Below are 24,819 nucleotides of genomic sequence, written 5' to 3' on the forward strand. Positions count from 1 at the left end.
ATGCAGTATGTGATAAGACCAGGGGTTTCCAAGATCAGGGCTCAAACTGGCACCTCCCTTCCTATGAAGTTGATCCCTTGGTTGGACATTTGTTGGGTGAAATTTCATGTCTGTGGCTCAGACATTCAATTGGCCCCTGGATAGTGATGGCAGAAGCTAAGGCTGTTCATGCAAGGAAGGCAAACTCATACCTAGAATAGGTATCTATCCCTGGTAAGAATGAACCGCTGGCTCTTCCAAGCTAGGAGGAGTTGTTACAGTCAACTTGCCTCCAACTAGGTGACTGGTATTCTCAAGGAATAGTCTCTGATGCTGGCAGGATGGACAGCAATAGCTCAACAAGCCTTGATAGGTAAGAGACCTTTTCTTGGCCCCATGTATAACCTCCATCTCTGCCACTGAGTCTGCTAAATTCATATGCCCCTGGTTCCTTATCTGGGATGACTAAAGAGAAAAAAGTGACTAACACCAACTAGCCCGGCCCTGTAGTCTACTTGGGTTTGCAGTGCCTCTTCCATGAAAGGCATTATTATTTAGTACAAACTCTTCATACGTGTCCACTCCTATAGATTCACCCATGTATCTTTACTCTATCCCTCCACGTCTCCATTCTTTCAGTTGGTTTTCTTTCAGGCCCTCAGTCAGATGACCAGGATGTTAACCACTGCCCAGAAAAAAAATATATTTGGACACTGGGCTATTCTTCCTTTTATGTAAAAGATGTGATCTGGTTCATGGCTCAGAGCTCTGCCCACTGGAAAGATGTTCCCCACATGCACACTTCCAGAGCCAATCCTGAGTACAGCTTTAATGCACCCTCCATTTGCTACAGCTAATGCACACGCCACACCATCTATCCAGAAACCAGATGTGGCCTTTCCTCCTCCTTTAGCTGGCTGAACCCAATCTGCCCAGAGGAGAGAGCTAGGAAGGGATAGAGTACAACCTTGGTGGGGACTGGGGCTAAGCAACCTGTTCTAGCAGTTTCTTGTGCCTTTAGTCCTGGATATACCATGTACAAATTACAATAGACTGCTTCAGTCTATGCAACTTCATGTTGGCAGGGTCAACACAAGCCAGCTCACAGTGAGAGGAAATTATGAATGAATGGCACATGGTCCAATGGTCAAATGTTCCTTCTCTACCAAGGCCAAGTAACTTACCCAGAGCTATTTCTTAAAAGATGATACATAATTCTCTGTTGCAGATCATGCAGCTTGTTTTAGATTCTCAGACCTGTGTTGTGGTTCGTCCAGTGGTCCTTGCTACAGTCTTCTCATATCTTCTCTCACCACAGGCACCTCTAACACCATAGGACCTGTGGGGTCATATGACCTAAGAAGCTGGGCTGCTTGCAACAGAGCCTGGGCCTCTGGCAAAATGCTGTCCTGAGCCTTCTCCAAGCTGTGGCTTTCCTTCCACATCACCCAGCACAGAGGCAGTTTCTAAATATGTGCTGCTTCTAGAACCCAAGAAATTTACCAAATGCACCAAATGCTCTGCTTCCTTTTGGTACTAAGTGACATGAGGTGCCACAATCTGCTTCTTACTTCAGAGGGTCCATCCCGGCGAGGTCCTGGTCTTCACATGAACCCGCAGCAGATTTGAGGTCATGGCAGATGCAGACTGTCTAACAAGTGTTCTCCTCACTGCAGGTTCTGTTGAAAGAAGACCCGAGAACCCTTCATGGCCACTCCATGGGCAGTTCTGATGTCTCAGTAAGCTTTAAAAAGTGCTTGCCATGTAAAAGCAATAAGTGTAATGCAAAAGAGGACAAAACTCTGGAGCATGATGAAGGAAAGGAAGGAATGTAGGCTTTCTGTGGAATGCAATCAGTATCTGAAGGATCCTCCAAGGGCTCTGATGTGGCCTGCCGAGGTGATATGCAGCCCAAGGCTACAGCAAAGATGAATGATCCCCATCATTCGGTTGGATGAAAGCCTTCGCTATTATTGACTATTGTTTCAAATCCCATTCTAGAGCTCTGGGAACCATTCATTCTTCAATTATAATTTACATTTCTTTTGCTGCCTAATAATTGATTTTTTTTCTTTCCTTCAGCTATGAGTAATTTAACTGACTTACTCATTAGTTGTACTTGCAACAATACTGTGTGCCTCCCGTCTTTATTCAACCACTTTATGAAAAGGTTATTGCATCATTTTTCACGACTTTTAATATCTTAATACCAACACTACAAAATATGCTTTCAATTCTCTTGCCATCCCTCATCTGTGCTATTTCATTACCGACTTGCCTGTCAGCTATATCTTTAGAACAAAACACTGTGGTTTTACATACAGCATGAGGCAGATGAACTCACGACCCTGTGTTCTCAGATTCCAGGCAGCCCTCTTCTAGCAGGTCTCTTCTGTTCTCACAACTATGCATATGAAGACCCTTCATTACTTCCTCTTGTGGGAGTTTCAGCTCAAGAAGCTCATTCCATTGTAATATCTGGAAGGATTCACTTTCACTATATCCCAAAGCTAAACAATATGCCCAGGATTCCCAAAACCTTTCAATCATAATGGTCCCAAGATCACTCTGTCTTCTAAACTCATAGCACACTTGGCTCTTACTGGATATTTGTAGTTGTTTCCCTTAAATTTTTATTATTTTTCTTTTTTAATCCCCTACCTCTATAGAGGTATTTTAGGGAGACCTTAAGAGCAAGGTCAAGGTCTTACTTCTGTGTCTACAAACCTAACACATTTATTATGTACACATAAATACACACATAGACACTAGAACTTCAACACACACTTACAGTCCATACTTCATGTTTACTACTCTTTTATTAAGTCTTCCTCTAATCTGTCGTTTTCTTTTTCATTGTGAGAACTTTCCTGAAACCCTCTGTGAGTTTCATCATTGAACATGAATGCTGTCTTATGTGGAGCTTTCCCCATTAGAAAGAGCAGAGCCACAAGGGAAAAGGTATGGGAAGAAACCAAAGAAGTGCCCTTGAGAGTCAAATAAGGCTCAGCTGGTGTTTATGTAGGAATTAGACCACTTCTAAGTAGCCTCTAAAGCAGGATTGCCAAGTTGCACCAGCCAAGTATCCAGCAATGACAGAAGATTCTGGTAACCATAAAGCTACTGGTTGGAACACAATAAATAGTATATTATTAAGAAGGCTAGAAAGGGATAGAAAAAAACTCAACATGGAAGAGACAGCTGAAGTAGTGGGAGAGGGAAAGGAAGAGAAGCAAGAGACAGATTTCACAGAAACTGGAGAGATAAGTGCTCCCAAGTATCCAATGTGTAGCTGCCACTAACAGGATGGGAACTGAAGACATCTTTGCATATGTCTAATAGGAGGTCCCAAACAGCTAGACAAGCTTCACCAGACTAGTGAGAACAGACTCCAAATCAAATGGTGTGTGAATCAAAGGTGGGAGGTAAAGACTGGAATGTAATACACTCTGTCAAGATGGTTTGCATCTTCAAGTATAAACAGAGGACTTGCCGGGCGTGGTGGCGCACGCTTGTAATCCCTGCGCTTGGGAGGCTGAGACGGGAGGATCGCACAGGTTCAAAGCCAGCCTCAGCTACATAGTGAGGCTCTCAGCAACTTAGTGAGACCCTGTTTCCAAATAAAATATAAAAAGGTCTGGGAGTATAGCCCGGAGGTAGAAAGCCTCTGGGTTCCACCTCCAGTACCACCAAAAAAAAAAAAAAAAAAGAATAAACAGAGGACTTGAGGAGAAAGTTAGGACCAAAGCATAGGGCTGTTTTAATATGGAGAATGTCAGAGCATGTTTGTTGGTTAGAAGGGGCTAGAAAAAGAAAAAAATTACAGCAAATTTAAGAAAGGAGTTGATCCACAACTTAGAGAGGAAGAGAATATATTTTCCTCAGGATAGGGGAGAAAGACAATGGGAAAGATATTGTTACGATTTGGATCTTAAACGTCCCCCAAAAACCCACATGTTAAAGCTTGGGTGCCAATTTGTGATGCAATTGGAAAGTGGTGAAACCTTTCAGAGATGGGACCTCGAGGAAGTTAGTCATTGGGGTGGGCCTTTGAAGAGAATACTGAATTTCAGCCCCTTCCTTTCTCTCTCTTTGCTTCCCAGCTGCTGAGTTAAGTAGCTTCTCACACCCCTGCCATGATATACTGCCTCGCCACAGGTCCAAAGGCAACTGGTCCAAGCATCTGTATACTGAAACAACCATGAACCCCAAATTTACCTTTCCTCAGTATAAGTTAAATTTCTCTGGCATTTGGTCATATGGTGGCATAAATCTGACTAACAGAGATGTTAAGTTCTGAAAAGAGGAAAAATTAAGTTATTCTCATATGTTATCTCATCTTAGAAGGCAAAGACCAGGTCTTCTGCTCAGTAGAAGAAGGTTGGGGATGACAGGGTCTCCAAGACAGTGATAAACACCTGGAAGTTGACAGGGAAAATATCTGCTGCGCAGGATAGAAGGACTACCCAATACTCAGCACCACAAGTTACAGGGGCAACTGATAAATGGTGTGATTATCTTTAAAGGGGGCTGCATAGGAGCAGGGGATGAGAAATGGTGGCTTAGGATTGGAGACCAGGTGGCCAGATGCACCAGAAAAGCAAACTGAATGCCAGGGACAATGTGGTAGAAATGACTCATGAGGGCCTCCAGGGAGGGTGAGGAAGAGCTGGGGACAGGAGCACATCAAAGGAGTCCAGACTTTGATAAAGGTCAGTGGTTTGTTCAGGGAGAGGGGGGAAGACAAGAGAATGCTGTCAAAGAATGGAGCTATAAAGTTCCAGTTCTCAGAACTAGCCTATGTCTGGGTCAAAGAAAGGTCCAGACAATATCCAAGGAAAGGAGCTTTAAGATAAAGGTTGTGAGCAGCAAAATGTCATAGATTATCAGGCTTGGATGAAGCTGTTCAGGATGATAGAAGGGGATGGCCGACAGAGGAAGTGGGTGAGCCACCAGTTCTGGCCTAGAGAAGACACTGACAAAAGTAAGGCCACAGTGGCTAAGCAGATGCTCTAAGATTCAAAAGGAGGTAGCCAGGCGTGGTGGCGCACGCTTGTAATCCCAGCATTTGGGAGGCTGAGACCAGAGGATCGCGGTTCCTCAGCTACTTAGTGAGGCCCTCTGCAACTCAGTGAGACCCGGTTTCAAAATAAAGAATAAAAAATTGGGCAGGGGGTGTAGCTCGGAGGTCAAATGCCTCTGGGTTCCATCCCCAGACCCGCAAAAAAAAAAAAAAAAAAAAAAAAGGAGGTGCTACTGAGAGGAGAAAAATAAGGGGTATTTACTTATCAGCTTACTTATTTTTTAGTTTTTGACCTCTATTATTGAGCTGCATACTGACCATCTTCTCTGGTCTCTCTCTCTCTCTCTCTCTCTCTCTCTCTTCTCTTCTCTTCTCTTCTCTTCTCTCTTCTGTTTATGGTACTAGTGATCAAACCCAGGCCCTTGCATGTGATAAAATGCTCCACCACTGAGATATATCCCTAGCCCTGGCGTGTATTTTGAAATCTTCCTTTCCTAAAATAATATCTCTTCCCCAAGCCTTGTCTATAATTTACTTTTTCCTCCATTTTACTTTTTAAAATTCTAGCATTACCATTCACCCAAACAGAAAATCATAAGAAATAAAGTCATCTTTAACTACCCCCAGACTGCTTCCTCCCCATACTTGACAGATCTCCACGGGCTCTCACCTTCACTCCAATAGAAAATAGAACAAGGTTCGAATCCTAGCTCAACCCTCGACACCTTGAATAATCCTGGGCACATAGATGTCTTAACTAATATCCTCCACCTTTAAAATGGTTGTAAAACAGTTCTAGCTTTATACAGTTATTATAACATTTAAATGAATACATGTGAAGAACTGAGAACAGTAACTGACACACAGTAGTTACCTTATAGATATGAAACCATTACTTTTATAATTCTATTCTGGTGACTTTTTTTGGTACTAGGGATGGAATCCAGAGGCATTCTATATTTGAACTACATCTTCAGTCCTATTTTATTTTTATTTTTTACGTGGAAACACTGTCTCACTGGTTGCAAAGGGCTGCACTAAATTGCTGAGGCTGGTCTTGAACCTGCGATCCTCCTGTCTCCATTTTCCAAGTACAGGGATTACAAGTGTGCGTCACCATGTCCAGCTTATTCTTGTGATTCCATGCTGTCTATAAGCTTATAACCACATTTTTTATTTTTTATTTACTTACTTATTTTTGCAGTACTGGGGATGAAACCCAGGGGCATTCTACCTCTGAGCTATGCCCCAGTCCTATTTTTTATTCTTTATTTGGAAACAAGGTCTCACTGAGTTGCAAAGGGCCTAAGTAGTAGCTGAGGCAGTCCGCAAACGGTGATCTTCCTGTCTCTGCCTCCCAAATGCTGGATTACAAGCGTGCACCACCACGCCTGGCTTAATTTTGTATTTATTATGGGCAAATCTTTTAAATGTTTATGAATGCTTGGTTTATTATAAATAAACTATTTTGACTGATTTTTATAGATCAAGCTAGTATCATTCACTTCGAATACATCAAATGATTTTTAACTGTATGTCCTTTTTATATACTTTAATTCATGTCCTTTAGATAATTAACACCTACAGATTTGCATTTTTAGCCATTTGTAAATTTATGAAAAAATTTTCAATAATTAATTCTAATATATAAGCAAAATTAAATAATTGATAAAATTTTAAACATACCTTCATTTAAAAAACAGTAGCATTAAAACTGTAAGCAAAATGTCTTTACCAACATGTTCTTAGAAGACATATTTATATTCAAAGTGGCTTATCATTTCTTATAAGCTTTTAGAAGGGAAGCATACAATAGCTGAGTTTTGAGCACAGAGGAACACAAACTGCTAGAATGGTTGCTGGCCCCGGGGCTTTAATGACCTCCCCCATCCCACCTGTCACACCAACATTCACATTCTCTTCTTACTAATCCCTTCTTAAAGCTAAATTCAACTCCCCCTTATCCAGGGCAAAGGTTCAGCATGAAAGGGAAAATAAGGACATTACTAACCCCAAGTACTAAACTGCAACGTTATCCCGCTGGCTGCCTACTATCTGCTGCGCCATCGTTCTGAACTGCTCATCCTCTTCCTAGTCCTCTTCCCCAGTTTCTACAACCGTGACCACTGAACAGGACCACTTGCATTAACGAATAAATCTATGTGATGGGGGCAAGTAAACGGAGGCACAAATTATATACCTACTTTGCCAAAAAGTGTTCAGCAAGACACCAAAAGTTCATCACTAAATTTCTTCCATGAAGAAAGTCAATGGCAGCGTCAGGTTAGGGTTAAGTTTAGTTGAAATTTAATAGCAAGTACCTGATGGAAGGTTCTCACTTTTAATTAAGTGCCTTCCACAGAAGAAACCTATTAGTGCTAGCCAGAGGAAAACACTAAGAAATAAATGGTTTATTTTTTATTTATTTATTTACTTACTTATTTTTGCAGTACAGGGGATGAAACCCAGGGGCATTCTACCTCTGAGCTATGCCCCAGCCCTATTTTTTATTCTTTATTTGGAAACAAGGTCTCACTGAGTTGTCTAATACCCTGCCAAAATCTCCATTTTCTACCCAGAAGGGTATGCAATACCTTTGTGTTTACATGGCAAATGGACTAGAAAGCCACTACAGAAGCCAGAAGCTTGCTCTGGGCCATACAGTCCTAGCAAAACCCCAATTGTGTGAGAACTAATTAGGAAAAGGAATAAGTAAATAAATGCTTCAAAAATGTAATCCTTAAGAAGCAAAACAGGAGTCCCAACACATAAGGGTGGGGCCCAAAACAAAAACAGACAAGCAAATAAGCAAAGAGGCAAACACCACTCTGTGAAGAAAGCCAGTTTTAAAAGACAGGGGTAAGAAAGAAGTGTCAGCCTGAACAACTGCACTCTTTCTCCCATCAGAACCTCAGAAGAGATGGGAATGTGGCTAACCTTGCTAGCTCCTGGTTCTGGTGTGTCCCATAACAGAGAAATGGAATTATGGCTCAGCTGCAAAGCCCTGAGCCCTCCTTTTCCCAGTGGCCTAAATCAATCCCCAGTCCAGGACAAGATGCTGAGCGAGATGCCTAATTATTTCAGGCCACTAGGGTAAGCACTATTCCTGGCAACTCTGCGGGCAGCGCCATGCATGAGGGTTTCTAATTCTCTTTGGTGATTTGGCTCAGTGTAAACTGAGATTTTTCTCCCAGTCTTTCAGACAGATAAGCAGGGAAGACCAGGTCCAGTTCTGAGAGAGACAATCTGGATCAATTTCAGTTCCTTTCCTGTGCAGGAAAGTCTACTTTTCCCACAGTGCCTTCCTTTATCTATGAATCGAATATCTAGAAAGCACCTATGGCCACCAGTGGTCTGGCTCTCCCACTCATCCAAAGACCTCTGAGCCAAGGGAATAAATAACAGGAATCCCCTGCAAGGCAGTTTCCTTGAGAGGCCACCCTGAGCCCCCTGGCTGTGAACCTGGGAGATGTATCTCCCATGGGTATTTTGAGGGTGAGGTTGAGACCAACCCCTTCTCTTAGAAGAGGCAATACTCAACTTGCCTGCTAACATATCTCTAATTCTTAGCTGGGCACTACACTCACAATACACCCCATTATTACCTAACACAGAAAGGGAAAGGCACAGCTGGTTACTTCTATTCAGAACACAGTGAGTAGTTTTAAAAGTTTAGGTGTTGGAGGTGTAACTCAGTGGTAGAGTGCTTGCCTCGCATGCATGCATGAGGCCCTGAGTTTCATCCCCAGCACCACCAAGAAGAAAAAAAGAAAAGTTTAGAAGAGGTGTCTAAAGTGAATTCAACAAGACAGTGTTGTAGCTGGAAAGTGGATCAGCTGACACCTGTCCCTGGTTTTGTAGGTCACAGCCTCTTTGTAAGTTTAGAGCAGTGTTTTATTTACCATATTCCTCCTTGAAAACTTCTATTTACTTTCTTAAACGGTGCATGCCACTGATAGGTATCAAGTGTACCTTCCACCACTTAAACAATACACACGGTCTGCCTGTTGGGTACACTGGGCGGGGCTGAAGACTAAGGTTGTGAAGAACCACCAAGAGGCATTAGAGGGAGCAGGCTCTGAAGGAAAAAGAAATGCCCTGTGTCCCTCCGAAGATGGATTTAAAACCTTTCCTTCATTATTACAAATAAAAAGCTAACCAGTTTATCCTGTGCTTTCCCCAACCGCACTGCTCTCCCTCGTGATCTTCATTAAAGAAATGCAAACACATGGGCTTTGAAATGGGTAGGTGTAAAAGAACATTCTGCACAATTATATCTAGGCTGCCGCAGATTTATATCACATGCATACATATATTTGGAGGATATTAATTCATGATGACAGCTGAGCATGACAAATGCAACAGTATGCGAGTTGGAATGGGGGTAAAAAAAAATGCAACTGCAAACCCCATGCAGACACACACACACACACACACACACACACACACACAGAGTTTTCCCTCATCACACACACACGTGGCCGCACTTACAGGAGCTTAGCCACGTTTGAGAAACCCCAACCGGAGGCTCCCGCGCCGCCCCGCTCTCCCCCGCACGTGGGGCCGGCCGCGCCTCACTCTTCCCGCACACGCTCTCCCACCCCGGAGCGCGGCGGGGCGGGGCGGGGCGGGGCGGGGCGGGGCCTGGTGGGCGGGGCCGAGGGCGGGGCGGGGCGGCGCCCGGCTCACGTGGGCGGCGGGAGCCGCTGAAGGTCCGCTCGGGAGCCTGGGCTGTCCTCTCGCGCGCGGCGCTGGCCGGGGCGGCGGCGGAGAAAGGCGGCGGTGGCGGCGGCGGCGGCGGCGGCGGGGAGGACGGGGGCGGCCGCGGACTGGGGCCGAGCGGCGGCGCGAGCTGCCCGGGGCGCAGTCGTGGGCTCGCCCGCCGGGCCGCCACCCTGAGCTACACCCTGCCGTGCCCAGCTCTGCCCGTGCCCCCGCGGGGAGCGCGCCGGGGCTGCCCCCCGAATGACGGGCGGAAGGTTCGATTTCGACGATGGCGGCACCTACTGCGGCGGCTGGGAGGAGGGCAAGGCGCACGGGCACGGCATCTGCACGGGGCCCAAGGGCCAGGGCGAGTACTCGGGCTCCTGGTCGCACGGCTTCGAGGTGGTCGGAGGCTACACCTGGCCCAGCGGCAACACCTACCAGGGCTACTGGGCGCAGGGCAAGCGGCACGGGCTGGGGGTGGAGACGAAGGGCAAGTGGATGTACCGGGGGGAGTGGTCACATGGTTTCAAGGGGCGCTACGGGGTCCGGCAGAGCCTGTGCACCCCCGCCCGCTACGAGGGGACCTGGAGTAACGGGCTGCAGGACGGCTACGGCGTGGAGACCTACGGGGACGGAGGTGAGCGGCGTCGCCAGGTGGCGGGGGACCGGGAGGATGCGAGGCGCACGTGTCCGGAAACCCGCCAAAACACCTGGCGGAGCGGGGCGCGCGGGGCTGCCCTCACCCGGTTCTCGGAACGCGCGGTGCGTCCACACCCGGGGAGGTGAGGCGTGGACGTACCTGGCGGGCGCAGCACCGCCGCCGGGAGGGTGCGCCTCCCGAAAGGGCTGGGCTGGAGGGGGGACGCTGTCACCTGAGCCCGGCTCGCTAGGTTCCGACCCCTCCCTCTCCGGGCCGGGTTTGAAATCGCCACTCCGGTGGAGTCAAGGCGAGCGCCCTGGGCTGGCGGGGCCGCCCGCCCGTCGGTGCTGACGGCTCCCCCGGATTGGTTTCACGTGGAGTCTCGTATTTCGCTTCTGGTCCTCTAGTAGCCTAAAGATAGAAGCCAGAACCCCATAACTAGGATGTTGGGGAATTGAACCTTATTTAGGGTGCATCTGGAAACGTGCTAGTTGCCGGAGTGAAGAGACCACCTGATGCAGGTGGGATTCACAGGGCTTTATTCCAAGTTTTCTTTTGGTTCCTTACAGTACTGGTTTTCCATGGAAAGGCTAAGCAGCCTTTGCTGGCCTAGAGATCTTTGGAAAAGTTGCTGGGAAAACATTCTAGAAATGGGCAATGAAGTTTTCATTTTATAAAGTACAATTTAAAGATGTGTCCCTCTGTCTGTTAAGTTAGAGGCAACTTTGCTTCTGAGAACAGCAGTATTGATCACTGGTTTGCATTAAACAGTATGCCTGCCTGTGAATCAAAATCACCTTACTTTAATCTTTATAACAATATTTGCAAAATAAATTGTGTATATAATAGTTCTTTTTTAAGTTAAAAAAGTATACATTATTGAAACAGGTGTCAAAACTTGATGAATTTCTTTGTATACAAAGCTGAGGAAGATGAATGGCTTATGCTTTGGCAAGGTACATTTTCTGACAAACATATTCAGTTGAAAAGGATTGTAGGAGGCGATGTCACCTTTTGGAATTAAGCTGCTCAAAGTTAGAGGATATTAGAAGGATCCAATTAAAAGTTTCTCCAGCCCACTGCAACGACAGTTATGCCATTGCTTATATAAAAGCTTATACAATTTGAACACTTCACTTACTCAGAACACTTGGGCCGTGTTTCAGATGCAAAACAGCAGAATGGTAGGATTTGCTAAAAAGGACATCTTTTCATCCTACAGTATAAATAAAGGATATGGTTCTCATGGATTAAAAGGAAAAAACTTTAATACGTTTCCATGGCTGTATGAGTCCTGAGTTCCATAGTAGTTAGTCAAGGCCCTTAAATATTCTGAATGGGGCATAAAAGAGCCTTGGTTGGCAGTCCTATAAAAATCTGAAGTTTGTGACTGGATTTTCTTGATGGCACCAACTCTACTATATAACGAAATTTCATGTATAAAAGTGGAATACAAATTTTATTTTTAAATTTGGGAATTATTTTATAACCCTTCCAGAAGGCTGTGGATAGTTTTCACTTCAGTTTGGGAAGGTTAAAAATAGTCATCTTTTACAGTTACTGCTCATTAAACAAAACCTCTTGGTTAGAATATTCATTATACCTAGTAATCAAAATATATATATAGCACAGTAGAAGCTGTCTATGTATTATAGAAACTCAAATAACTCTCCAGAATGACTTTATAATCTGCCTTCTGTTTTAGAACTTTAAATTTTTTAACAACTTAAAATTTAGTATCAACATAGTACTCTGGTTTTCTACCAAAAAAGAAAAAAAATTTACTATGCTACAATTAGAAAGAAAAAAACTTTAAGTCAGTTTTGAATATATACTCTCAGGTAGCCATTCTTTTTTTTCTCAAATATTACTTCAGTAGAAAATGTTTGATCATAAAATAGTCTAAATCAAAGTCTGTTGCTGTAACATTTCATTTTGGGCCCAAATCAGAATATTACTTTCCCTGTTCTAACTGAAGATAAGCAGCTGGGCTTTGCCTCCATTCTCTGAACCACCATGTGTCCTTCTATGAGATTTAAGAAAACCTGATTTACGTATTTTGTGGTGACATTAGAATAGAGGAGGAAGAAAGTAGTGATTCCATGTGAGAAGTATCACTTGATTTATTAGCAATTTGTGTGTGAAGTATTGTTGGAATAGAAACCCCATGAATGTTAATTAAAACAAATTAGTTACAGACTCATGAAATCCTAGTCTAGATGCATGGAATTTTTATATAATTTTGATCTGTTGTGCTTTGCTTTTTTCACCTGTCATAAAATTATGGAAAGTATTTAGGAAGACCCATTGTTTTAACTACATTTGTACTTGCATATTGTTGTTCGTATAAACTTAAGTTTAGAACAGAGCAGTGTGAATTCATTCTGAACTACATGCCTTTCACTATAAGATTGTGCAGCTAAAAGGACTAGGTCTAAAAAAAAATCAGCTGCCAAATGAACATAATTTAAAATAAAAACCTGTAAAAATAATTTTTTACCCTTGTGAAATACACATCTATATTTTAGGAATCGAGAGAAACTAATTACAACTTTATTTAAGCAGCAGGAAGAAGTTGGAATCCACCTGTTTTATAAAAAAAAATAGGCCCTTTTTTCTGGGTTCATTGACTAAACTAAACCTATTTTAAATTTCAGATGAACCACTTAAAGTCAGACTGTAAAGTGGTTTCTAGCAATGCCATGGAGGAATTCTTTCACAGTCTGTCATTTTACAAAATAGGAGAGGGATGCAGTAAAAGGTTGTTCTCTGCCCCCTCCCTACTTGACAGTTAAGCAGAGATTTAAACTTTCTAATTATTGCTATTGCTTTAAACAGCCTGGATTTTTAAGCAGTGCTTCTTTGTAAATTCTAAACACTGGTCTTACTTTTGGAGATACCAGTTTAAGGAACCACTATTGATTTTCCATCAGTGTTAAACATTTACTAAGTATGTTTATATTTTTAGAGTATATATATTATTGATATAAAATAGTATTTTAAACTAGCAATATAAACTTGTTATATAGGAATGTTAAGATACGATAATAGCAATTTTGAACAAAATATTAAAATTAAGGTGCTTTTGGTGTAGGTAAGTCAGGTTGTATAACTTAGCCTAGAATTTTGATTTTTTTCAATTTTTATTTTTGTGGGTCTGGGGATAGAACCCAGGGGCATTTGACCTCCGAGCTACACTCCCTTTATTTATTTATTTATTTATTTATTTATTTATTTATTTATTTATTTATTTTGGTGGTATTGAGGGTGGAACCCAGGGACTTTCTACCTCTGGGATACACTCCCAGACCTGTTTTTATATTTTATGTGGAAACAGGGTCTCACTAAGTTGCGGAGGGCCTCACTAAGTAGCTGAGGCTGTCCGCGAACTGCCATCCTCCATTCTCAGCCTCCAGAATGCTGGGATTACCACGTCCAGCTAGAATTTATACTTTTATCTATGTAAGTAATGACAAAGTTAAGATTTTGTAATAATTCAGCTCCCTTTCCTGTTTAGGTGACAGTTTGGAGATAGCTAAAATTTAGTAAGGAGCATCTTACCCTGAAATGTTTTCAAAAATTATCTTATCTTTTGGGGTTTATCCTTTTGAGAAAGCTGTGGCCCCACTTTCCCCTTCAGAAGTGCATAGGCATCATGTGGCAGTCATGGTATCAGACTTGGTATTTCGTCATTGATCAACTCTTGTGTGCTTATATGATGTAAACACGTCAGAATGAAAAGAAAGAGAAGGTAGTCTTAGAATTGGTCTAAACTTTTGGAAGCCATTACAAGTTTTAGCTATTAAGTGCCATGAAATAGCCTTTGTTTACACAATGATTCAAAATCACTGGCATTATTGCTCAATGTATTAAAAATGTAAACCACCCATTGGAAATCTGTATAGGGATGTAAAATACAAAGGGCAAGGTAAATTTCTGTAATCAGAAACAGAAGAAGGGCAGACAGACTATAATGAAGATTTATTTTCTATGACATTGTGAATTGTTAAGAAAAACACAGGAGTAATTACATTTAAAATTTTCCAAATAGCTGCTTTTGGAGGGATACTATAATATGAAATTTCCCTTTAATTAGGGAAAATATCCTTGATTTCGAAAATTCTAAATTCTTTAATTTAGCCTTCATTTCCTCCAAAAATGATTTAAAAACCCGTGTCAGGTTATTTTTTAAACATCTTTGCTTCCTTGTATAGTAGAAAAACTTCCTGAAAACAAATGCTTTCAATTAGAGATTACCCTATTCCTGAAAAGGCATAATGTTCATTGAAAAGGTGACCTGGAGTCAACAATGGATACTGTCAAGCACACCACGGTTCAGAGATGAAGTCCACAATAGTTAAGTGGGAAGGTTTCCTCCAGCCTCATCTCAGATTTCCAAGGCTAAAGGGAGTATTCTTTTCAGCCATCACCAATATTCAAGTATTTAAACATAGCCATCAAACAACCAGAGGAGCCAGGCATGGTGGCTCACACTTGAAATCCGAGCATTTGGGAGGCTGAGACCGGGGGATCCTGGTTCGTGGACAGCCTCAGCTACTTAGGCGCTCTACAACTCAGTGAGACCCTGTTTCAAAATAAAGAATAAGAAATTGGGCAGGGGGTATAGCTCAGAGGTCAAATGCCTCTGGGTTCTAGCTCCGGACCCACAACAAAACCAACAACCAGACACCACATGCTTGGGAATTTTCTGTTCTTTTTTTTTTTTTTTTTTTTTCCAGGTCTGGGGATGGAACCCAGAGGCATTTGACCTCCGAGCTACACCCCCCTGCCCAATTTTTTATTCTTTATTTTGAAACAGGGTCTCACTGAATTGCAGAGGGCCTCGCTAAGTAGCTGAGGCTGTCCGCAAACTGGGATCCTCCCGTCTCAGCCTCTCAAATGCTGGGATTACAAGCGTGCGCCACCACGCATGGCTTTCTGTGCTTTTAAAAAGCAATTCCTGTCCTCAGGGGGCTTCCAGTCGGATGGGATTCACCCTGCAGTGGCAGAGGCAGAGAAAGCCGTAAAGAGTGGCTGGGAGAAAGAGATTTAGCAAGTAATGTACAAAACCTGACCTTTTCACTTGGAAGCACAAAATGTTAAATTACTCATTTTTTCAACTGTTCACTATATCCAGGATAGATACTATATTTATCCAGGATAGATACTATATTTGTCCAGTCACTCTTAGCTGAAAAACATTCACTCAAATTCAAATATTAATCTTAAACATTTAGTTTTCCCTACCCTAAACATAAGATGCTGAAAGAAAACCCCAGATCGTTCATTTGATGAGCTATCTCCCAAGTATTCAGATCATTGTTAGTTTTAAGCCTCCATGCTTATTTGGAATGTCACACTGACACATAGACCTAAAAGTCATTTTTGGAGCTTTTCAGCTAAGCGACTAAAATTAGAATAATATTCACAAATAGAATTCATTTCTTCTACAGTTGCTCTGCCTGCTTAGGAGGAGTTTTTAAGGCATGAATTGGGTGGTATTTCCTAATGACCGCTTTTTTTATATTAGAAGCGACTGGTTTTCATTTAACTTTAATTTCCTCAAAAAAAATTTATTTTGCCGGGCGTGGTGGCGCACGCCTGTAATCCCCGTGCTTGGGAGGCAGAGACAGGAGGATCGCTCAGGTTCGAAGCCAGCCGCGTGTGCTGGCTTAGGAGACCCTGTTTCCAAATAAAAATGTAAAAATAGGTCTGGGAGTGTAGCCCGGAGGTAGAAGGGCTTCCAGAAACTCCAGTACCACCAAAAAATAAATAAAAATAAATAAAACCTGAACTTTTTTGGGGTGGTGGTGGTACTGGGGATGGAAAGCTTCTACCTCCAGGCTATACTCCCAGACCTATTTTATATTTTTATATTTGGAAACAGGGTCTCTTAAGCCAGCGAGGCTGGTTTCCAACCTGCAAGATCCTCCGGTCTCCGCCTCCCAACACAGGGATTACAAGCGTGTGCCACCACGCCCAGCAAAACCTGAACTTTTTTTAAAAAAATCTTTGCTTATAAAGTATAAAAACTTTCCGAAAATAAGTGCCCCGTAAAATGGCCAATAAAAGTCATAAAATTTTAAGTGACACACAAAAATGGCCAGACTTTTGGAAAATCCTATGCAATCAACATGGAAAAAGTCGTAAAGCCAAAATCGCGGGGTGGGGATCTGCAGGTGGAGGCGCGGGGTGGGGCTCCCCAGGTGGAGACGCAGGGTGGGGTCCCCAGGTGGAGGTGCGGGGTGGGGGTCCTCAGGTGGAGACGCAGGGTGGGGGTCCCCAGGTGGACGCGCAGGGTGGGGTCCCCAGGTGGAGGCGCGGGGTGGGGGGTCGCCAGGTGGAGGCGCGGGGTGGGGGTCCCCAGGTGGAGGGGCAGCGCCAGGCTGGGATCTGACCTTGGGCCTGCCTGCCCTCGGCGGGCTGGCCCTGCGCCCTGGCCACCTGCCGGCTGTGGCGCCCCTGCGGCCGCGCTCACGCTGTGCTCCGCTCTCCCCAGGTACCTACCAGGGCCAGTGGGCCGGCGGCATGCGGCACGGCTACGGCGTGCGGCAGAGCGTGCCCTACGGCATGGCCGCAGTGATCCGCTCCCCGCTGCGCACGTCGCTGGCCTCGCTGCGCAGCGAGCAGAGCAATGGCAGCGTGCTGCACGACGCGGCGGCCGCCGCCGACAACCCGGCCGGCACCCGCGGCGGCTTCGTGCTCAACTTCCACGCGGACGCCGAGCTGGCCGGCAAGAAGAAGGGCGGCCTCTTCCGCCGGGGCTCGCTCCTGGGGAGCATGAAGCTCCGCAAGTCCGAGTCCAAGTCCTCCATCTCCAGCAAGCGCAGCTCGGTGCGCAGCGACGCGGCCATGAGCAGGATCAGCTCCAGCGACGCCAACTCCACCATCAGCTTCGGCGACGTGGACTGCGACTTCTGCGCCGTGGAGGACCACGTGGACGCCACCACCACCGAGACCTACATGGGCGAGTGGAAGAGCGACAAGCGCAGCGGCTTCGGCGTCAGCGAGCGCTCCAACGGCATGAAGTACGAGGGCGAGTGGGCGCACAACAAGCGGCACGGCTACGGCTGCACCGTGTTCCCCGACGGCTCCAAGGAGGAGGGCAAGTACAAGAACAACGTCCTGGTCCGCGGGATACGCAAGCAGCTGATACCCATACGAAACACAAAAACTAGGGAGAAGGTGGACCGAGCGATCGAAGGCGCGCAGAGGGCCGCCGCCATGGCCAGAACCAAAGTGGAAATAGCGAACTCGAGGTACGTCCCGCGGGGTGAGGGTGCCACGCCCTGGAGTGTGTGTCGTGTGTGCCATCCATCCCGTGACCCGGCCGGGTAGGCGTCTGCACTAGCCAGAGAGTCAAAGGTGGGAAAGGATGGCGCCCCGTAGAATAAGAGGCCTAGAGCTGTGCAGTTCCGGAACTTTCCCACACCAAAAAGCGCCAGAGGCTCATTGAATGAGCCCTTTTCCTGTTCTAAATTTCTTCCTAATATTTAACAACAGGATGGCATTCACTCACGTCTTATGCCCTCAGCTCAGGAAGTTTGGGTTTCTTTTTTTTATTTTTCCAAGAAAGACCTCTGAAATATGGCTATAGAGAGCAGTGTTTTGTGTGCCTGAAAGAAAATATCCCTCCTCATGGAAATATAATTTACTTGTGTACCTTTATTCCAGTATATAAATTGAACATATGTACATCTCCCCTGTAAAATTATCCAAATTTTGAAGCCTCACAGGTGAAATTGATTTTAAGAAAGGCACAAGGATGTAAATAGGGCCAAAGTAGAAAGTTACACGACAGAAATCTAGCATGCAATTTTTAAAACTGCAGAGACTAAGGCTTGTAAGAATCATCACGGTCTATGCAGGAGAGATTAGATCACTTGTGTATTAAAAGGAAGGGGGAAGGGGGAGCTGACATGGACAGATGGGACTCTTGCTATGCCAAGGTTGGAAGAAAGCAGGAGAGGAGGGCTGGAGGGAGTAGGAGAATGTGGGTGGATAGTAGACTGACAAGGGGGTGTATATGAGCACAGGAGGGCTTTGTGCTTGTAGTTCACTAATAGCTGGGTTCAGGGATCCAGTATGAGAGATGGATAAATCTCTTGGGAATATAGTTTTATTAGGAATAGATGCCATAGGCTAAACAAAAAAGGAAAAGATGGTTATATGTGGAAATTTTACTTTTAGACTTAATTATAAGAAAGGCACAAGGATGGCAAAAGTAGAAAGTTATATGACAAAAATGTGGCATGCATTATTTAAAACAATAGAGGTCTTATGTGGTAAAGGCATAGTTTTTGCCATGACTGGTCATAATTTTATGTGACTTTGAGACATAAATTTGGCATAGAATATTAAAAATCCTGATCTTGCTTCAGTAATTCAGTAATACTCTTCTGCCATTGTAGACTTTTTTTTTTTTTGCAGTACTGAGGATGGAACGCCAGGGGCATTCTACCTCTGAGTGACACCCCCAGCCCTAATTCCTCATTCTTTATTTTTGAAACAGAGTCTCACTGAGTTGCAAGGGGCCTCACTAAGTAGTTGAGGCTGTCCACGAACCACGATCCCCCATCCCCCATCTGGGCCTCCCAAAATGGCAAGATTACAAGCATGCGCCACCATGCCCAGCCCTGTAGACCTCTTTTTGAACCACAGAATATTAGCATATCTTCAAGTTTTTATTCTTTGTGTGTGTGTGTGTGGTACTAGGGATAGAATCCAGGGGCTTTTCTACCTCTGGGCTATACTCCCAGACCTATTTTATACTTTATTTGGGAGCAGGGTCTCACTAAGTTGCTGAGAGCCTCACTAAGTAGCTGAGACTGGCTTTGAACCCGTGTGACCATCCTTTCTCAGCCTCCCAAGCATGCACCACCACACCTGGCTATCTTCAGGTTTTTAATTCTAAGCATTGAATTAACGAGTCTCCCCTTTTTTAGTTGAACCATATGAAATTTCTGATATTTGAACTTTTTGGTGTACAAAAAAAAAAAAAAAAACCCAGCAGTTTCATATAATACTTCCAGACTTCTAGATTTCCATTTTTACTTCTAATGCCCTTATTTTAGGGCTGTTATTTACTTCTGAGCATCTCAAACACTAACTGAAGAGTGGAAGAGGTCACATATTTTTGTGCTTTATTTTTAGATAAATATTGGTTAAAAGTCCTCAAGGTCTTCCTCTTTATCCCAAACAAATCCCATTTTAAAGTGGACATTTCTGGCTAATCAATACAAGCTTTCATGAAGGAATTCTTCTGTCTTCTCTGATGGGCTTCTTTTATTGTAGATCTTATTTTTCTCTGACCACCAGGCTTGTGTACCTGCCTTTCAGTTTGCTTGTTAGATAGACTGTTTGACACATCTAGTCTTGCTAGCTTCCCTGGCTCTCAGCTAACCGTAGAGCTAACACTCTATCTTTTGATAGGCCCAGGTCTCTAATTTTAAGTGCATTTCTGGATTTCTCCATTTTATTTTCACCTTACAACTTAGTGATACACCAGAGGCAAGTTCAGTCTTGTCAAATGGAAAATAAGCCTGTGCAGAACACTCTAGCAAATGGCTTTTTTTTTCTTTTTCTTTTTTTTTTCAAATGGCTTTTTCTAATTATTGACTTTTATGACAAATTTCAGTTGAAGGAAACTACATTAAGAAGGGGAACTACTTGTGATGCTACCTGGGAGGTAGGACTTCCAGCTATGTTATGGTCATAAACTGGCTCTTTTATTTTTTTTACAGTACTGGGGATGGAACCCAGGGGCATTCTACCTCCAAGCTGCACCCCCCCCAGCCGTATTTTTTATTCTTTAATTTGAAACAGGGTCTCACTGAGTTGTAGAGGGCCTCACTAAGTAGCTGAGGCTGTCCACGAACCACGATCCTCCTGTCTCAGCTTCCCGAATGCTGGGATTATAAGAGTGCACCACCACATTCAGCTTTAAACTGGCTCTTGATAATGCCAGAGTATCTGTTGAGTCTTTCCTGGCCCTGCTGCAATTGTTGATACTGTTTTTTGTTGTTTTGTTTGTAGTGCTAGTAATGGAACCCAGGGCCTTGTGCATGCTAGGTACAAGCACAACCACTGAACTACGCTTCTAACCTAATATTTATTTTTTAAAATAGTGGCAAATTGAGAATGTAAGGCAACCCCCTGCCCCACACATACACAGCATTCCCACTAATAGTAGAATAAATTTTAGAAACTAAGACTCCTGTCATATATATGGGTATGGAAATCACTAGTTTCCACTAGAAATATTGAGAAATGATTAGTTAATAGTTATTACTGTTCAGTTTGTCCAGCCGGATAGTGTTCATCATGATTCTCTTCTTTCTTATTATTTAGAGACTTTTCTTTGCTTCTTAAGTCCCAAGAAAATGAATCTCACTTTGTACATTCACTCCATTTTATCTACAGCAAAATTTTAAGTTGGCTCTTTGGGACAATAATTATATCCTTAAGTAATGTCTCTTCAGGGAAATAAGGAGATACAAAACCCACCACCTTTGGCCCAAACATTGAAGAAAGTATGATCTATAGATTGTAGACTTTGAGATCTATTGATTTTGCTTCAGAACTCTCTGAAGAGAGGCTTGGTTTCTCCCTAGGCCCTACACAAGAGGCTTGTTTCTGCAGCCTCTTATTGTCTCTGCCTAATTCTTAAGGTCAGGGAACAAGGAAATGACACAACAGTTAGTAGAATAGACATCACCTGATAGGCATAAAATGTGTAGATAGTTTGCTAGCAGGTTGGTACTCAGATGCAAACTCATAGGGATGCCAGTAATTTGCTGGCTTCTGGAACTTTAGTTTTCTGCTCTGGTCCAAAAGGTACTCTATAAGATTTAACAAAAAAATTATTTTATGTTTTAATTGAGGGTAAACATCATTACCTTTGAGAACAGGCATTATCCTTGTTTTTACAGTAATGTTCAAGAGGTGGGAATATGACTTCGAGTATTTTCAAAAACTAAGCTTGCCTCTCCGTTACTGAGGCTGCTGTGCCAACCCAGTAGCTGATACACCGACTCCTCTTCTGTAGTCCCACCCACTTGGCTTTATAGAAGTGGGCACTATCCTGAGAGACTTTGGGATTGGGAAGAGCCAAGCCAGCACCTACACCCAGACCCTTCAGTCTTTCCTTTGCCCATGTTTACCCTGTAGCAGCAACCTGCTCAATTGGATTCTCTTGAGTCACTAGAATGTACTTTGGATCATTGTAACTAAAAATGGGTCCCAAATATGTTGAATTTATTTTCTAGAAAATATAAGAGCAAAATCTGTTTTGGTAGAGAAATCTGAAGGCCCCCAGTCTCAGATCTTGAAGGGCTATGAAATCTTGTCTGATTCAAGCCCCCCCCCCCCCAAAATCAGAGCAGAGACTGAGGCTCTAAGATCACTCACTGTCCCGCCAGTCCCTTTTCTCTCTTAGGTGCTGTCTATCCCTTGGCTCTTGCCTGCAGGCATTCTTTCAGTCATCACTGTCATTTTAGTTTTATTTCTGGTTTCTGTTTATTCCATCAGCTCTTGTCTCCAGTAATTCTTGATGTGAGATGTTCACAGCAGTGACTGCTGCTGGAGAATGATATTATAAGGAAGAATTTTAAGGGAAGGCATTTGATTGGTTATAAGTGCAAATGAGAAGTGACCTGTAGGGAACTGCACTTTTCTGGGAATGACTATGGGCTAGGGATGTAGCTCGGTGGTAAAGTGCTTACCTAAGCATGTGCAAGGGCCTAGGTTCCTTCCCAGGTAACACACACACACACACACACACACACACACACACACACACACACACACGATTAGATCCTTTAGGAAGGGATGTAATCCAAAGAAGAGCTTTGCATGATTTGAGCCTTCGAGGAAATAATTAGCATACTAGAGGATGGAAGGAGTGTGAAGAGACTTAAGGGAGAGAGCTGGTGTAAAGCAACCGAGGACCACAGTGTTTATTTATACTGATGTTACCATATCAGACCCACGAGAAGAAAGACTAGAAAGTGGAAATTGAGCATCAGCAATAAGTGTTGCATTCTGCACACCTCACCTGACTCGGGCCAGCCGATGTGGACGTGTCAGTGGTTGGGACAGGCCAGTCAGTTACGTGGGACTGTGTTGCTGCCATCGCCACCACCCTTTCCCTGACCTTTGGTGCTACTTAAGGTGATGTTTCAGTCAGCATTCTCTGTGACCCGAAACACCTGACAACAACATAGAGGAAGGAAGATTTATTTGCTCACAGTTCTAGAGATTCCAGGAGTTCAGTCCATGTTAGACCAGATTATATCAGTGGGGCTCAGGGCATGGTGGCAAGAGGCAGAGAGAGGGAAGAGCAAGTGCTTTGCTCTTACATCACAGAGGCCAGAAGCAAGAAAGGTAGCGAAGGAGATTCAAGGACACAAGCATAGTCCCTAAGGTCCCACCCCCAGGGACCCATCCTCTCCAGCCACTCATCTCCTCTGCCTAGGCTACCACCCAATAAGTCCATCACAATGAATTCACTAATGAGATAACAACCCTCATGATTTAATTATATCAACTCTAAACATCAATGCATGAGATCTTTCAGGGGACGTTCTGTATGTAAATCATAACAGGTGATGACTGCACAAAGTCAGGTAATGTCAGGAGAGAGCCCTCTTCAGTCCTTGCCCAGACTCAGCCCTACCTGTATGACTGTTGTCACAGGTATGGCTGTCCAGGGTTGCCAGTCTTATACTTAAATACAAAAATGATGCATTCTAACTTGGTGTGGTGGTGGCACACACTTGTAATCCCAATACTTGAGCAGTTGAGACAAGAGAACTGGAAGTTTGAGGCCAGCCTTAGCAATCTAGCAAGACCCTCCACGATTTAGTGAGACCCTGTCTCAACATAAAAAAAATGGGGCTGAGTATGTAGGTCAGAAGTAGAATGTCCCTGGGTTCAATCCCTAGTAACACATACTGCTTTTCCTGTAGGATTTTAAAAAACTGCTTCCCATACTTTTAGAAATACATAATTCCATACCAGTCTCCCCTCAGAATGAGTCAGTTGTGTCAGATTTCTTGAAGTGGGAAGGAAAGTTCATCATCTGCCCATCCCTCCACCTGACCAGCTTCTAGGTCCTCATTCAAATTTAAGCAGAAGATTTCATTCTCCAGGAAGTTTTGCCTGACTCACTGTCTCCCATCTCACTCCCATTCTCCTCTAGACTAAATTCCCCATTATTCTAAATTATTACTGTCCATCAGTGCATTGATTCAGTATATCTTGCCACACTGGATTGGGAAAGATGGACTGACCCCAAAGGTGGTTCTGCTCCCTTTTGTGTCCCCAGCATGAGCTTAGAACAGGGATGTTGGTAAGTGCTTTAGTAAATATTTGATGAATGTGAATTAAATTCTTACCATCTAGGGTATAAATACTGTCAGGGCTTCTAATTTGGTTTCTCTGGGCATTTATGAACATATTTAAAGGAAACTTAGCTCTAATAATTTATTATATCTGATAATGTTCAATAAAGTACAGAAAATTACAAAAGTTTGGGTCTCAAGTACCCTTTTTACTTCATTAAATCAATATTACATGCCAGGTAATAAAGCTTTAAGTTAACTCATACTTGTCAATATTTTTCATAGGTATAAGCTGGTCCAGTGATATATATGTATGCTTCCCTTACAGATAGGAAACTCCAGATGCCCACTTACACAACTATAACAATTCTGGTTCATCCTATATATTTGACATCACCAGCATATATAAGTCAGAAAATGAGAGTGTATTGTCTTGTTTTTGTCTTTTTTTTTTTAAGGTAGTGGTACTAGGGATTGAACCCAAGGTAGTTTTACCTCTGAGCTACAGCCCTTTTTATTCACTAAGTTGCTGAAGCTGTCCAAGAACCTTGATTCTCCTGTCTTAGCCTACCTAGTACCAGGATTATAGATGTGTTCCACCACGCTGGGCTGCTTATTGTCTTTTAAAAATAAAAGACAGCTGGCTTTCTCTCCTCCTTTTGAAAGTGTTTTATATCCTGCCACTTTGGGTGGGGGTCATTTTTCTTAAGCTCAAATAATGTGATTGAGCTGAGTGTGGTGGTGGTGTACGCTTGTAATCCCAGTGTTTGGGAGGCTGAGACAGGAGGATCATGGTTCACAGACAGTCTCAGCTACTACTTAGGCCTTTTGCAACTCAGTGAGACCCTGTTTCAAAATAAAAGAATAAAAAATAGGGCTGGGGGTGTAGCTTGGAGATAGAATGCCCTTGGGTTCCATCCCCAGTACTGCAAATAATAGTAATAATGTGATTGAATTTAATACACAAAATTGGCTGGGGTGGATAGAATAGTACTTGATTCACACTTCCCTGATTAGGAATTAAAACCCAAAGTCAACCATGAGTCACTGTGTATAATGGATCAAATTAAACTGACTACTACAGATTTTAGGGAAAAACTCATTTTCTGCCAAGTTATTGTGAAGGC

The 24,819-nt window shown here is 43.6% G+C and overlaps 1 protein-coding gene across 1 annotated transcript in view; it reads left to right on the plus strand.

The window, feature by feature from the left end:
• Positions 1 to 9,967: 9,967 nt before the first annotated feature.
• JPH1 (junctophilin 1) overlaps positions 9,968 to 24,819 on the plus strand; it is a gene marked incomplete at both ends in the record, with an annotated part of 85,681 nt that continues 70,829 nt past the window's right edge. The window contains 2 exons of the mRNA XM_080693846.1: positions 9,968 to 10,346; positions 16,849 to 17,608. Coding sequence (XP_080549972.1) covers positions 9,968 to 10,346; positions 16,849 to 17,608 — 1,139 coding nt within the window. The remainder of the gene's footprint in view (positions 10,347 to 16,848; positions 17,609 to 24,819) is intronic.

The sequence above is a fragment of the Muscardinus avellanarius genome (genome assembly GCF_963383645.1).
Source record: "Muscardinus avellanarius genome assembly, chromosome: 4".
Lineage (NCBI taxonomy): Eukaryota > Metazoa > Chordata > Mammalia > Rodentia > Gliridae > Muscardinus > Muscardinus avellanarius.